General features: G+C 49.2%; 1 protein-coding gene across 1 annotated transcript in view; it reads right to left on the reverse strand.

Annotated features, from left to right (window-relative positions):
* Positions 1 to 10,434: 10,434 nt before the first annotated feature.
* The window catches only part of SFT2D1 (SFT2 domain containing 1), a 57,271-nt gene continuing 52,699 nt past the window's right edge, over positions 10,435 to 15,006 (reverse strand). The window contains exon 3 of the mRNA XM_075924620.1: positions 10,435 to 13,003. Within this exon, the coding sequence (XP_075780735.1) occupies positions 11,578 to 12,960 (1,383 nt within the window). The 5' untranslated portion in view covers positions 12,961 to 13,003 and the 3' untranslated portion in view covers positions 10,435 to 11,577. The remainder of the gene's footprint in view (positions 13,004 to 15,006) is intronic.

Raw genomic sequence — 15,006 nt, forward strand, 5'->3', positions numbered from 1 at the left:
TCCATCAGAACCTGTAAGGAGATTGGCTTTAAAGAAGGTAACCAGGTGGAGAGGGGGCGCTACATATGGGACAATTGTCCTTTTTTTTTTTTTTTTTTTGAGTTGGCCATCTGCAGAAGAGCATATATACAGAACTGTCCCTTTAAAAATGGGATATCTGGTCACCCTAACTCAAATGGTTTAAAATTTGACAGCATTTCAAGCCATTTATATGAAAATAGTTTTAGAATGAAAAACACTAAGCCAAGGAAGAAGGCAGACAAGTGGGGAGTAAAGGAAACTGCAGCTTCTGCAATGTGTAACCCGCCCCTTATCTCTTCCCTCTGCTCCAGCCTCTCTCCCCTCAGTCCCATGATCCCTCCCAGCCTGCTGCACTTCAGTGGGGGCAGAAAGAACCCCGCCCTGGGTTTTAAAAGGCAGAATATGCATTGAAAATGAAGGGCAGCCTTCCCCATGTTCAGCACGTGGCCTGCAGCCAGAGTCTCTGGGGCGGGAGCAGCTCCGCGGCGACTGGAAGGCATGGCAGTGGCTCGAGCAGGAAGGGACAGGGCCGAAGCTCCTGGGTGCTTCAACCCGCCCGCTCAGTCAGACCCGAAGAGCATGAAACGGCTTCCCCACGAGAGAGCCGCATCCTGGCCACGCCCCCGTTTGGAGATTGGCCCCCACACGTGGGCTCTGCTGCCCCCCACCGCCTCTGGTCGCCCCGGCCGGACACTTGTTGTGCTCTACTCTCGCTCACTTTCACTGGGCTGGGGCAGCAGGTTGGGGGGTGGATTGGGGCTGGGCCTTAGGTGTTCAGAGTATGGGTGGGGGTGCTGGGCTGAGCCTCTGGCAGAAGCTTGGGATGCAAGTTCTGGGGGAGGGGACTTTGGGTGCAGGAAACGACTCAGTGCTGGTGCAGGGTATTGGAGTGCAGCAGGAGGGGGCACCCTGTGGAAGGGACTAGAGTGGTGGAGGGAGTTGAGGGTTGGGGTAGGGAGCTAGGGTGCATGAGGGAATGTGGGGTATGGGCTCTGGGAGGGAGTTTAGATGGGGGAGTTTCTAAGCACTGAGGCAGAGGATTAGGGTGCAGGAAGGGGAGCAAGAAGGGAGCACCAGCCAGGCAGCACTTACCTCAGGTAGCTTCCAGAAAAGCCACCATGCCACGTCCTAGGCTCAAGGATGGCCAGGCAGCTCTGCATGCTGCCGCTGCGCACAGCACTGCCTTCGAAGCTCCCTCCCAGGGGCTGTGATTACAAGCCAAAGGGGACTGCGGTCTCAGCACTCGTGACAGGGTGCACACTGAAAGCTCCCGAGCCATACCTGAGCCTAGGCACCGGACATGCTGCTGCTTGATTCTGGAAGCCACACAGGGCTTGCCTGCTCTGCTGCACCACCAGATTTTTAGTAGCCTAAAATCTTCCAGATGGTTTTCAGTAGTTTCTGTGGGAGACCAAAGTCAATTCTGGGAGATTTCCAGCCAATCCAGGAGGGTTGGCAACCCTACAGAAAAGGGAAGCTCCTCTGGCTCTCGCTCCCTGTGCAGCCAGAGAAGGTATCAGCCCCCTAGCCAATCGCTTTGTGCTACAATGAATCTCTAGCTATGACAACCAAGCAGTTTTGATTAGCACAATTTTGATATACACCATATTTCTTCAAAGTCATGGATTTAACGTGCCTCTGCAACAGCCCTCACATTTAAATGCTTGTGCATGCCCATGCATCCCACCCAGAATCTTTGTCTTCTGACAGTGCCTGGTACCAGATAAGTCAGAGAGAGTGAAGAGAACAGGATCCATTTCCTGTTTGCCAGGCACAGCTAATAATAGTCAAAGCTTTAGGGACACCTGCAGCGTGCGGTTAGATCCCTGACCATCTTGCCTAATACTTACAGTATTCAAACAGTTATTGCTGATATCTAGCAGTGCTGTGGCACAAGTTTTTGATAGTGTTCCTGTTATCTTCCTGTTATCTCTCAAAATCAACTGCATTATGATCTTCAAATAGCTACGTGCCATTTTACAACTTACCTTTCTTTTATTTAGGAAATGCACTAGTACAAACGTTTACTCATTTGCATGGGATATATTTTTGCAAGTGTTGTTAAAGATCCAAACTCAGGGATCAGGAACCTTTGCTGGGTCAGGGGCAGCAGACCCACAGAAAAGTCGGTGAGGAGCTGTACACAAGTGAGAAGCGCAACAAAAGCAGGCCACTCTAACAGTTGCGCAAAAGGGCTATTCCTGAGCAGAAGCATCAGTGTTCTGGTGCAAGAAGCCCTGATTTCTTACATTAGAACATCAGTTTACGTGCACAAGAACACGCAGCCAGTGTACACAGGCGGCAAGTTTTTGCGCAAGAGCAGCTGCTTTTGCGCAAAATCGCATCAGTGTAGACACACCCAGACTGCTCCCACAGGGTACTCTGGCGCACCACCAGCAGGAGCTGCTCCAGCCCATCCAGTGCAGGCAGTGCCTGTAGTGGGGAGAGGAGAAAGAGGTAGAGTGGTAGGCAGAGGCTGCTTTGGCTAAGCGGTATTATTTTCCAGATATACTTTTAAAAAATTGAGAGTTTCGGTCCAAATTTCTTCTAAATTACAGTTTTCAATTCAGAAGATGGTTTTTCAATACAGGAAAAGCTGTGCGCTGCAATACTGTATGGGACCTGGCTGAATGTGCATTACCTAACGTCTCAGTAACAGATTTTAGGGTGTCATTCAGCCCAAGTTGAAAATATTTAAAATTGAAGTGTCATAAAAGTTTACCATTCTGTAGCTTCTGTAGTTAGTTTTGCACATAGACTCACATAGGATATAAAAGGCTACCTCTATATGAGAATGTAAACTTTGCAATGTACCATAGTGGCTAGTTCTTAAGTTTGCCAAGGGTTGGTGAGGCAGTTTGCACAACAGGATGCTGATGGAAGAACTGACTGTACCATTGCAACTGTTCCAGTGCAGCACTGACGACGGATAGACATGCATACGGAACATGCAATCTAATCTATACACTCTTTATGACAATTGTGTCCATGGATTTTATAGGGGTTGTGGCGAAGTCGGGCCCTCCCCGGTCAGCGCCGCCGCTGCCGGTCCCCTCTCTCGCCTATATCCCCCACCCACAGTCTCGGTTCCCGAGTCCTGAGCCTTCTGTCCTGGCGCCGGGTTTGTGGCCGCCGCGCCCGGGCTTTCGCTCAGCCCGCGGGCTCTGGCGGGCCCCCCGCTCTCCGCCCCGCTCACGAACCAGCCGCGGGGGTTGGCCCTCCGTCGGGCCCGACCTTCGGTCCTCCTCGGGTGCAGGAGGTGGGGCCGTCCATCTGCGGCCTCGATCCTCTGTGCCCCCGGCTGGGGAGTCTCGTCGCCCTGGGCAAGGGCTGCGTGGGTCCGGACCCCCTCCTCCGTCCCTCTGGCTCCGCTCCCCTGGTTGCCTGCCGAGTGAAAGGGGATGCCGGCAGCCTCTTTCCCTTCTGGCCCCTCCCCTTTTTGAGCCGGCGCACCAGGGGCGTGCCACTCCCCCTTGCGTCTCCCGTCCGCCTCCTCCTGGGTCCCGCCACCCACCGTGCCCGACGCGCCTGCGGCCGCGCGCCCCCACTCCTCTCCCCGGGGGCTTTCCCCCGGGCTCAGCTCCGCCGTGCCGCTCGGCGCCTCTCCGGGGGAGGGGCTGGCAGTGCGGGGAGCTTCTTCCCCGTCACAGGGGTGCTAAGGATTTCATATGGGGTTACACATGGAGATACAACCTTTGCCATTTGCAATGAATTGTGGAGTCCAAAATGTATCAATTATCTTTGCGGCCCAAATAAAAATGCTGACACGACTAAGCAAAATCAAGGACAAATCACTGATACCAGAAAAGTGGCTAAGTGGAGCTTAACTATTGTTCATTTTATTATCCACTAGGGATGTAATAGTGTAGTCAATTAACCAATAAGCAAAAGCAAAAGTGTAGGTTAATGCTATAGACAACATGTATTCCCCAGTCCTGCCAGTACATTTTTTAGCATGCTGGCCAGCAGTCTGGCTCAGTTCCAGCTCACACCAGGTCTGGCAGCTTGGGGCCCTCCTACATGGGGGCTGCTGCCTCTTTATCTGAGGCAGCAGCACAGGGTGATAGGCAGCTGGTCAGTGAGGGGAGATGTTTTTTAACCCCTTCCAGCCCAGCTCCAGCCTGATAAAGAGGCAGCAGTGTGGAATGGCAAGGGGCTCCTTGGGAATGTGGCCGGAGCACACTGGCTGCCAACCCTGCCCCCCGGGGACTATAGACTAGTCGACTAACCAAGAAAAATGAAGGAGGGTACTTGACTAGTCAAGTAAATGATATTTAACATCCTTATTATCTATAAGTTACCAGGAAAGAAGGACAAGTGTGCCCATTGGCTCTTTTTCTTTAAAGAAGGCCAAGAAATTCAGTTCCCAGCCTGGAAGACATGGTCATGACTGGAAAACTCAAGCAATGACATCACAAAAGCCAACAGACTGAAAATAGATCAATCAGCTCTGACTTTGACATCCTGAACTGTTGTACAATTCTCCAAAATGTTCATTAGTTATTGAAAATTTTTGTAAACCTGGGGATGTAAAATTCTGTTTCAAATATTAACTGGTGAAACCAGGGATTCTCAAACTTTGATACTACGACCCCCTAAAACGCTCAATGAATTTGTGTGATTCCCCCACCCTCACTGCCCTGGGTCACTTCCTCCCTTCTCACCAGACTCCTTGCCCTGCTGTGGTTCCTTCAAGGCGTTTGTGGTCCTCAACGCAACTTCCCACCCGTCTCTTTCTCCTCTGTGCCTCTTTTCCGCTCTTTGTCCCTTTGGTTCCTTCTCTCTCTCCTCCGTCCTCCACTCCTCTCCCATGTCTCCTCTGCCTCCTCCTCTGACCCCCACATGCCTTATTTACCTCTGGGTCCTCTGCCCCAACCCAATCCTCTAGCCCGCTGCCTGAGGGACCCCGCCCTCTCCAAGCCGGGGAAGCGTTTGGTCGCCCGGCAACCGTGCTCCAGCGCTGGCCACGCTCTCCCGCCGCTTTGCTTTCTCCTACAGCTGAGCTGCGCTCCTGGAGTCCCACGGCCCCGGCCAGGCTGCGCGGTTTGCCTGCAGCTGCCTTCCACCACCCTGCCGCTCTTTACTGACTGGGGCAGAAGGGGCACAAGTGAAAAACCTAATCCATCTGAGGCCCCCCGGGGGCTGCGAGCCACAGTTTGAGTAACACTGGATTAAACTACACGTGGGCCTGGTCAGGCTGCTCTGGCCCATGTGGTTAGAGTCTGCCACACTGTGGAAGGAGGTTTGTTTCAGCCTAGCTTGCCTGGACTGCTCTCTGTGGTGTAGCCTGGCAAGGCTGCTCTGATCAGGCTGGGCACCAGGTAACTGGTTATCAGTAAGCATCACCTAGTCTTTCAGCTCTTCATTATACATCATACAGAAGCAAACAAAACAAAACTACAAAAGGAAGCCTAGCTAAATATTTTGAAAGAAACCTTTAACAGCCCTGTTATTTAAAAGTGATTCTTAGTGCACAGTTGCCCGTTCCAAAAACCCTTCTTCCATTGTGTTAGGGACAATAACTTCCAAGTTTCTGACCACATTAAGGTTTAGAATGTTTTCAGTACCTCTCTTTGCTTGTGCAATTTCATAAATATCGGTTTATGATGTTTTATTTTGTATGCTGCAAAAGGAACAGTAGACTTACAAATCCCTGCCACAATGCCTTTTTGTAATGGCAACGTTACTCACACACGGTGAAGTGTCAAGGCTAGAAACACTGATAACATAGCACTAGAAAGGGATAGTCACAGGTCTTTAATGAGACAAGTCATTTTACTTTAATGGCTCATATTAGACTACTGCCAGTGCTGGGCCTGTATAGTTTTTTGTGGGTTGAGTATAATATAGAGAGCGGGAAAATCATTTATTTGTGGAAGAAATAAAACTTGGAGGCATATTTTCTGCCACACCTTGGATTGCTTGAAAGCTGTTTATTGGTTTTTTTAGAGTGTTCTACGTAGGCCTGGTAGAAATAGATTGAGAAGAGTGCCAATAAGCCTGAAATAGGGTTATTCTGCATATAGTGTGGGTTATTGATTACAGGTCTTGACCTTAAAAAACAACGAATAGTCTAGTAGCACCTTAAAGACTAACAAAACATGTAGATGGTATCATCAGGGCTGTAACAAGGATGGGTCAAGTGGGGCACTCAGCCCAGGCGCAGTACATTTAGGGGTGCAAACTTAAAAATTAGAAAGTTAAAATATTATTTCATTTATATCTTTACTATCATCTATTTGCAATCTCAATATAAAATACAAACAAATTAAGAACTTTATCTTTTTTGGGGGAGAGAGGGGACAGTTCGGTAGCTTGCCCCACGTGCAGAAAACCTTAGTTTCGACTCTGGGTATCATGAGCTTTGGTGGGCAAAACCCACTTCTTCAGATCACTGGGGGTATGTCTACACTACAAAGTTAGTTCAAACTAATGGACGTTGAACTAACTTTGATAGGTGCTACACTAGCGCTGCGTTAGTTCGAATTTAATTCGAACTAACGGAGCGCTTAGTTCAAACTAGGTAATCCTCATTCCACGAGGATTAAGCCTAGTTCGAACTAGCTAGTTCGAATTAAGGGCTGTGTAGCCCCTTAATTCCAACTAGTGGGAGGCTAGCCCTCCCCAGGTTTCCCTGGTGGCCACTCTGGCCAACACCAGGGAAACTCTACTGCCCCCCTCCTGGCCCATGACCCCTTAAAGGGACACGGGCTGGCTACGGTGCCCGTGCCAGGTGGAAGCCTGCCAGCACCCAGCCAGCAGACCCTGCACCTGGCAAGGATCGAGCCACCCACCCGATGCCCCCCAGCCCTCCCCCTCTTCCCGGGACCAGGCTGGCGGCTCCCGGGAGCTTGCCTGGGACCGCAAGAGGCGGGCACCCACCTGGGCTAGTGCGGACATCGTGGACCTCGTCCACGATCTCCGCACTAGGCACAGGAAAGTGGCTTGCTTGGGCAGGATAGCTGCCAGCCTGGCCACCCAGGAGCAAGTGTGCAAGAGAATCAAGGGTGTCCACTGAGACCCCCGACCCTGAGCCCTGAGCTTACAATGGCCGTCCTGGGTCAGACCAAAGGTCCATCTAGCCCAGTAGCCTGTCTGCCGACAGCGGCCAACCCTAGGGACCCTGGAGGGGATGGACCGAAGACAGTGACCAAGCCATTTGTCTCGTGCCATCCCTCTCCAGCCTTCCACAAACCTTGGGCAGGGACACCACTCCTACCCCCTGGCTAATACCACTCCATGGACCCAACCTCCATGACTTGATCTCACTTCCCTTTAAACTCTGTTCCAGTTCTAGCCTTCACAGCCTCCTGCAGCAAGGAGTTCCACAGGTTGACTCTTTGCTTTGTGAAGAACAATTTTCTGTTACTACTTTGAAGCCTGCTACCCATTCCTTTCCTTTGGTGTCCTCTAGTCCTTCTTTATGGGAACTAATGAAGAACTTTTCTGTATGCACCCACTCCACCCCACTCCTGCTTTTAGAGACCTCTATCCTGTCCCTCCTCCATCTCCTCTTTTCTAAGCTGAAAAGTCCCAGTCTCTTTAGCCTCTCTTCATATGGGACCTGTTCCCAACCACTGATCATTTTAGTTGCCCTCCCCTCTCCCACCCTCTCTCTTCCCCTCTCCCACCTCCTTTTCCCAGTCTCCCCCAGTTTTGTTCAATAAAGACAGATTCCATTTTGGAAGACACGTTATCTTTATTTTGTACATCAAGAAGAGGGGCTAGGGAAGGGTAAGTGGAAGGAGGTGAGGGAGGAATGGGGCACGAGCCCCCGATGGGGAGGACTGGGCTGGCTCTGCAGGCTTCTGGGGGTGGAAGCTCTCCTGCAGCCCCCCAATTGCCCCCTCTCCCCAGATGGCAGCCTGCAGCAAGTGCAGCCGGGCTGATGGCCGAGTGCTGTGATGTGCCCAGTGTGGGCACTCAGGGCACTCCAAGCCAGGACTGCTTTGCAAGCGGGGCACCCCTGAGAACTGTCTGTCCGGGGTGGGGGTCGGGACCCTTTAAGCACAGCCCTCGGCTAGCCTGAGACAGCATCTCCACGCTGTAAGTCCTCCTCTGATGCCCTACCGGCACTGCTTCCGGCCATCCTTAAGCCTGGTTCAGGGTCCACTTAATGTGGACGCACTAGTTCGAATTAGCAAAACGCTAATTTGAACAAGTTTTTAGTTCTAGATGCGTTAGTTCGAATTAGCTTAGTTCGAATTAACTAATTCGAACTAAGTTAGTTCGAATTAGCGCTGTAGTGTAGACATACCCTGGAGTATTAAAAGTCCAGATCCAAGAATAAATAAGGGAACGGGTAGGGGGGGAGGAGTAAAAAAACCAGTGAATAGATTTACAAGAGTCAATGGACACAAAATGAGATATCTTAAAAGGCAACACACAGAAACCTCTTGGAGAACACGTTACTCTGCCTGGATACTCATTAATGGATTTCCAAGTCACTCTGTTGTTTCAGGCCAATTCCACGCCCCAAATACACAGGGAAGGGTTGGAACATAACTTCATTGACAAGTTGAATTCTTATCAGATTTCACATCTTAATTACTCAATTAACCAACCAAACAATGGGGGTGCTAATTGTTCTTATAAGCCTTTAGTAACTTGAACAATCTATTCACTGCCTTTTTTTCCCTTTTTCCTCTCCTCCCTCCTCCCCCTTCCCTTATTTATTTGTGGATCTGGACTTTTAATACTCCAGTGATCTGAAGGAGTGTGTTTTGCCCACAAAAACTCATGATACCATCCACATGTTTTGTTAGGCTTTAAAGTGCTACTAGACTATTTGTTGTTTTTTAAATTGGTACACACTAACTTGGCTACCCCTCTGAAGATCTTAAAAGATGACAACAATAACTACATGGTGTTTCCCGCTTAAGTAGAATATTAGGTGAAATCCTGGTTCCTTTAAAATCTATGATACAACTCCCTCTGACCACAGTGAAGCCAGGATGTCACACACTCGATTTTACCGTTACAGCATATTTGATAAATTCACGTTAACATGTTCATACCTCTTTAATCAAATGTATTTCTTGTGAAAGAGGTTTGCCGTAGCATCTTAGAAAATTCATCAGTAAATTCTTAAATTATTGAATTATAGTATTGTTGTGGTAACAAGTAGTTGAGAAGGCTATTTAATCATCCTGTTTGCACACCCTTAACTTTCTTTAAAGACTTACCCTTTCAGAGGCTGTATTACCCTATTAACCAGGAATATTTTGGGGCACGCCCCCTGCCAACACTAAGAAAGCAAATACGGAGCCCCCTTGAGCTGCTCAATCTGTTTAGTTTGCTTATGCCTAATGCCAGCACTGCCCTGCCAAATGATTTTTTTTACATTTGTTCACAACCTCGTGATGGGGGAATTTTTTCAATTAAATACTGTTTTGCTGTGACTTTAGGCTTTTGAACAACATGGAACACAGAGAAAAGGTTCTCACTAACACTACAATATGATTAGTGTGTAGCAACCTTAAAGTGTCGTATTTTTTAACCAGGACAGACCCCCTTTAACATATTGGAAAGAGTTTAATTAAGACATAATGTGATGGGGTTAGACCAGGGCTACTCAACTTTGGAAGCCCTCGGGGCCACATGCTTCTCTCAAACTGACAGGCATGAATACAAAGATTAAGGCAAGACTACACAACAAGCAAGCCCTATTTAAGTCAGTTCTCCTGATATTCTATAAATGCAATATTTACCCGATTTCCACCCACATGCACTTTTATTGAGCAATGACAGTCCCAGGAGTGTAACTATTAAAACGCATATCAAGAGAAGACCACTGTATTGACTATTTTTTTGTTTTGGCTCCCACTTGTGGGTAGCATAAACCCAAACTGCGCCACAGGCCGCAAATAAACGGGTTGGCCCACGGGTGGCATGTTGAGTAGCCCTGTGTTAGACCATTCATATACTGATGATGCACAATGCCTTCCTCTCCCAGCCACCCCTTGCCCAAACTGTATGTCCAGGTAAGAGCTATCTATCTTATAGGGTATGTCTACACTACCCCGCTAGTTCGAACTAGCAGGGTAATGTAGGCATACCGCACTTGCAAATGAAGCCCGGGATTTGAATTTCCCGGGCTTCATTTGCCTAAGCGGGGCGCAGCCATTTTTAAAACCCCGCTCGTTCGAACCCCGTGCAGCACGGCTACACGGGGCATGAACTAGGTAGTTCGAACTAGGCTTCCTTGTGGAATGAGGAGTAACGGTAGTTCAAACTAGGAAGCCTAGTTCGAACTACCTAGTTCGTGCCCCGGGTAGCCGCGCTGCACGGGGTTCGAACGAGCGGGGTTTTAAAAATGGCGGCGCCCCGCTTACGCAAATGAAGCCCGGGAAATTCAAATCCCGGGCTTCATTTGCAAGTGCGGTATGCCTACATTACCCTCCTAGTTCGAACTAGGAGGGTAGTGTAGACATACCCCCAGACACTTTAGTTTAGGAAGGAAATTAAAGTTATCCAACATAACCTGCCCATTCTCCGGCTCTGAATCAGCCCATCCTTATCTTTCTGTAATCGCTGTTTATCTTTCAAACCCAGAACTGAATAAAATCAGATGCCTGCAACAGATTAACAGTCCCGTTCACAGTTCCCAAGGTACTGCTGTTGCAACACAACAGGGTTTAATTATTTATTCAAATAAATAAAAAACATTTCTTTCTGTTCAAACACACAAAATCAATGTACCCTTCCCCTATTTACAAAGTAGTTTCTTTTAAAAAGGAAATCAAAACATTTATCCTCCTTCAGTAACTGAACACTGTCTTGAGTCTCTGCATTGCATAGAGGATTTTGTTTTCTTTTTGTTTGACTGCCCTTTGTTATTTAACAAAAAGACACTTGCGTGATAGTTTCTGATAAAGGCTCTATAGTTTTAGCAAGTTTCTTCATCTTCTCCTCCCTAACCAGACCCAGAAATGGTAAACAATTCCTGCAAGTGTCAGGAGTCAGCTTTTACTACAAAGAACACTGGCATGAATATGGCAGAATATGAAGCACCTATTGTGTTACAGTAAGTTAACTAGCTGTGAACATCTCTGCTCACGTTTGGTCACATTTAAACACCCCCCAAGCACAGGGGTTAACCTCCCGATCGTGTCCATCATCTATCAAACTCTTGGCTCCCACTTTCAGATGAAAAACATCCAGCATCTCAGCTGGATCTGGAGAAGCATGTGTGCAACACTGATCAGTCTGCCCCAATTGTTTCTCTTCCCAAATGCCCCAACATGCGAAAGAAAATACACAGGCCATAGCAACTATGAATATGTATTTGTTCTCCCTCCCACCCTCCCCCCATTTCCCTAAAACAGACCCCTGTGAGTCCCCATGCATTTTGCAGGGACAGCTGTCCCTCGCCTCTGTCTGGGCAGAGTAAGTCCGTTTCCCCTCAGGTTAAATCTGGCACCGAGACTCTGATGGGATGCTCAGAAGACCAGGTGTTGGTGAGGATGGAGGAACTCTGATCCCAGGCACAGCACACGGGCAGCCACGGCTCTTGCAGTGGGGAGCGGCAGCAAGATGGTTCTCTGCCCCTCAAGCTCAGTGGTCATACAGGTGGGGCAGGGTTCCCAGCCTGTCCTCTTGCTTTGCTTTCTCTGCCCCACGGAGCCACTCCATGCACCTGCACACCAGCTCCTGGTCCACGACCCCCGGCGCCGGATCCTCCTCATACTCCTCGTTGTCATAGCGGTTCTGGTTGTTCAGGAGCAAAATCTTAATATAGGTTGTGAGGTCCATGCCGGCCACGCTCTGGGAGCCCTGCAGGAGCCCGGAGTTGATGAAGTGATTCATCCACCCCCACTCCTTCCGGTGGCGACGCAGCAGCAGCCAGGTCGCGTCAGCTGACAGTTTAATTTTGTATTTTGTCTTGGGGACTGCAGCCTCCGGCTCCGGCCTTGCCGCCTTGCCTGGGTTCCTAATGGAGCGACCACGGTTGCAAGTTGGGCTCGACTTCCGTGGCTGCTGCGGTGGCTGTGGCTGTGGCTGTAGCTGCTTGGAGGTGCAGAGGCGGGAGTTGGGCAAGGGGCCAGTCCCTACCTGGGGCGCCCAATTCACTTTCCTCTCTCTGGGTGGCGGTGCTGACTTCGTAGGCACCACCTGCTTTTTAGGCTGCTCATGGATGGTGGTGGGGTCAGGGGCCGCAGCAGCGGGAGGCCGGATAGGTGGTAGGGGCATGGCAGTGCCACGTGACCCCTCTGCTCCACCTGTCAGCTCAGCAGCCAGCTTCACCCGGGGCCGGAGGAACTGATCGTTATCCGGGCTTGAGATGCCCCCCCGTACGGGAGAACAGCGCTGCTGCAACCGGCGGTGAGCTGGAGCAGTGGGTGTGGGGGCAGGGGGAGCGGGTGGTGGGGCCAGAGAAGCACTCACCCGGGAGGGCTGCGACTTCCCCCGGGAGGGCATTGTCGCCACCACACTGGCAGGCTGGGACATCCCCAGGTAGGGCTGTGGTGCCACCACACGGTCAGGTTGCAGTGTCCCCCGGGAGGGCTGCAGTGGCATCACACGGGAGAGCTGTGATATCCCCCGGGAGGACTGTGGCACCACCACATGGGAGAGCTTAGATGTCCCCTGCAAGGGCTGCAATGCCATCCCCTGACAGGGCTGAGGCACTGACACCCGGGTGGGCTCCGGCACTGTGACATGGGTGGCCTCCGGTACTATCACACGGGTGGCCTCCGGCAATGTCATGCGGGTGAGCTGAGGCACTGTCACACGGGTGAACTGCGATGTCCTCTGGGAGCGCTGCTTCGATGTCGTCACCTGGGAGGGCTCTTGCGACGTCACTTGTGAGCGCTGTGACATACCCCGGAAGGGCTGCGACGCTTCCACGTGGGAGGGCTGCGACGTCCCCTGCGAGGGCTGCGATGCCACCATCCGAGAGGGCGGCGACGTCCCCCTGGAGAGGTGCAACACCACCATCTTAGAGGGCTGCGATGTCCCCGGTGCTGGAGTGCGGACACCGCTGAAAAAGAGGGGATGGGTTAAAATAGTATTCCAGAAAGAGACAAGTCTGACAGAGCAGGAGATGTCAATAGATAATCCCAGAAACGTTCACAAAAACAAACACTATAGGCAGTTTGAGCAAGGCTGGAGCATTTACAGCTCTGAAATGGTAGAGGGACTCGTAGTTTAGCTGCTAATACTCTGGCACCGACCAGTATTTTCACACCTCTAGGGCACATACTACTGCTCTTCTACTGCACTCCTTGGTGCAGAGGGGAACTGCTTTTTACATTTTAAAACAGTCATTTACACTCGACATCTTTTGATTGTGATTAGTCCATGTGGCTATGTCTACACTACCAGATTATTTAGAAATAAGTTATTTCGAAATATCTCCTGTTTGTGAAGAAGAATAACTCAACTATTTTGAAATAATGGGGGTATTTTGAAATAAGCTTATTTCATAACAGGCTTGGTAGTGTGGATGCTCGCCTTGTTATTTTGAAATAACGCCCCAGAGTAGACATGAAAAGAACACTGATTTTATTGTTCAGTTTTTTAAAAGAGAAATGGTTCCCTCAACTATTCAGTCACCTTTCTCTTTTGCCATCTCCTGGATCACTCCTCACTCTTGCAGGAGCTGTTTATAAAACTTAGCAATTATCTTCAGTTCACCCTCTTTGATAACACTTTGTGAACTAGTTCAAGACATTTGGAACCTACTACATTGAAAGCAGCTACATGTAAGAGAGACCGAAGAAGAGTCAGACATTTCTTCCAAGGTCAATGGAACTGGAAATTGTGTTACTTTTTCAGCACCTCATTCACACCTCCTTCTACCCATAACCAACAGCCTCTTTTAAAGACTCTCTCAAGATCTGCTCTCTTTTGTTCCTCAATCTTAGCCTCTACCAATTAAACATGTTAGAGGGAGCTGCCTCGTGCTGTGTAGCTGTGATATCAAAAAGGCTCACTGCAACAATCAAAATGAGATTTTGGAGAAGTAGATTCTTTACCCAAAGAAGGGATAACTCACATCACTACTTTCACAGCAAAATATTATTACTTAAGCTAGCTTTCCCACAATAATTCCAAGAGTCAAATCCAGCCAACTGAGCGGATGGCTAAGAAGAGAAACCAGTCAATCCTTTTTCTTACGCTGCTTGACCATGGGTCAGGTTTAGAAATCTACATAAAACAGTTTCCAACCATGAGCGACTGACTACGGTTCTGTTCTACAGGATGTTGCCAGTGCTAAGGGTAGTGAGGAAAAGTGGGTGAACAGCTAGGAGAAGACAGCAGTCAAGGTGTGATTTAAAACTGGTTAGGATGAAGGATTACATTAGTCTGCAGCAGAGACCCATGTTAACATTCACAGTGAGCATGGATAAGATCTCCCACAGGGCAGAAAGAAAAGTAGTTAGAAATAAAGTTATTCGAGTAGGCCACAAAAGTAGCTGCATTACTGTTATCATACGACAATCCACAACAGCCAGTGGTTGAATACAGGCCAATACTCCACAGAAAGATTTTGCAAAGGGTGATCAGATGACAGTGTAAAAATAGTAGCCACCATGCTGTTTTCTTAAGAGAAAATGCAAACCATCTCCAGGAGATCTGAGTCAACATGCACGTGAAGACATGCTTGTTTAAGCTAAATCTGGAGGAGACAGAGCTACTGCTGTTGGGAAGAGGGAAACAAAGAACTTTCAGCCACCTAAAAACTAGGACCTAGGCTGTCTACTCTAGCTTCAGGATCCTCAGTCTTGTTATGCCTTAATAGCCGAAGTTGGAAAAAATATTTCAACCACAGCTTGTCCCTAACAATACTTTCATAGAAGCTAAGTAAAGTATATTGAGCATATTCCATATAGCCACTTCATGTACATTGACCTCTCAGGCACATTTTTTCAAAATACCAATACAATTAAAGATGCTTTAAAGCAGGGATGGGCATTAATTTTTGATGTGGAGGCCATTCCAAGTGGCCAAGGGCCACACTTCTCCGTGGCGGGGATGTGG

Source organism: Pelodiscus sinensis, chromosome 3 (assembly GCF_049634645.1).
Source record: "Pelodiscus sinensis isolate JC-2024 chromosome 3, ASM4963464v1, whole genome shotgun sequence".
In the NCBI taxonomy this organism is placed as follows: Eukaryota; Metazoa; Chordata; order Testudines; family Trionychidae; genus Pelodiscus; species Pelodiscus sinensis.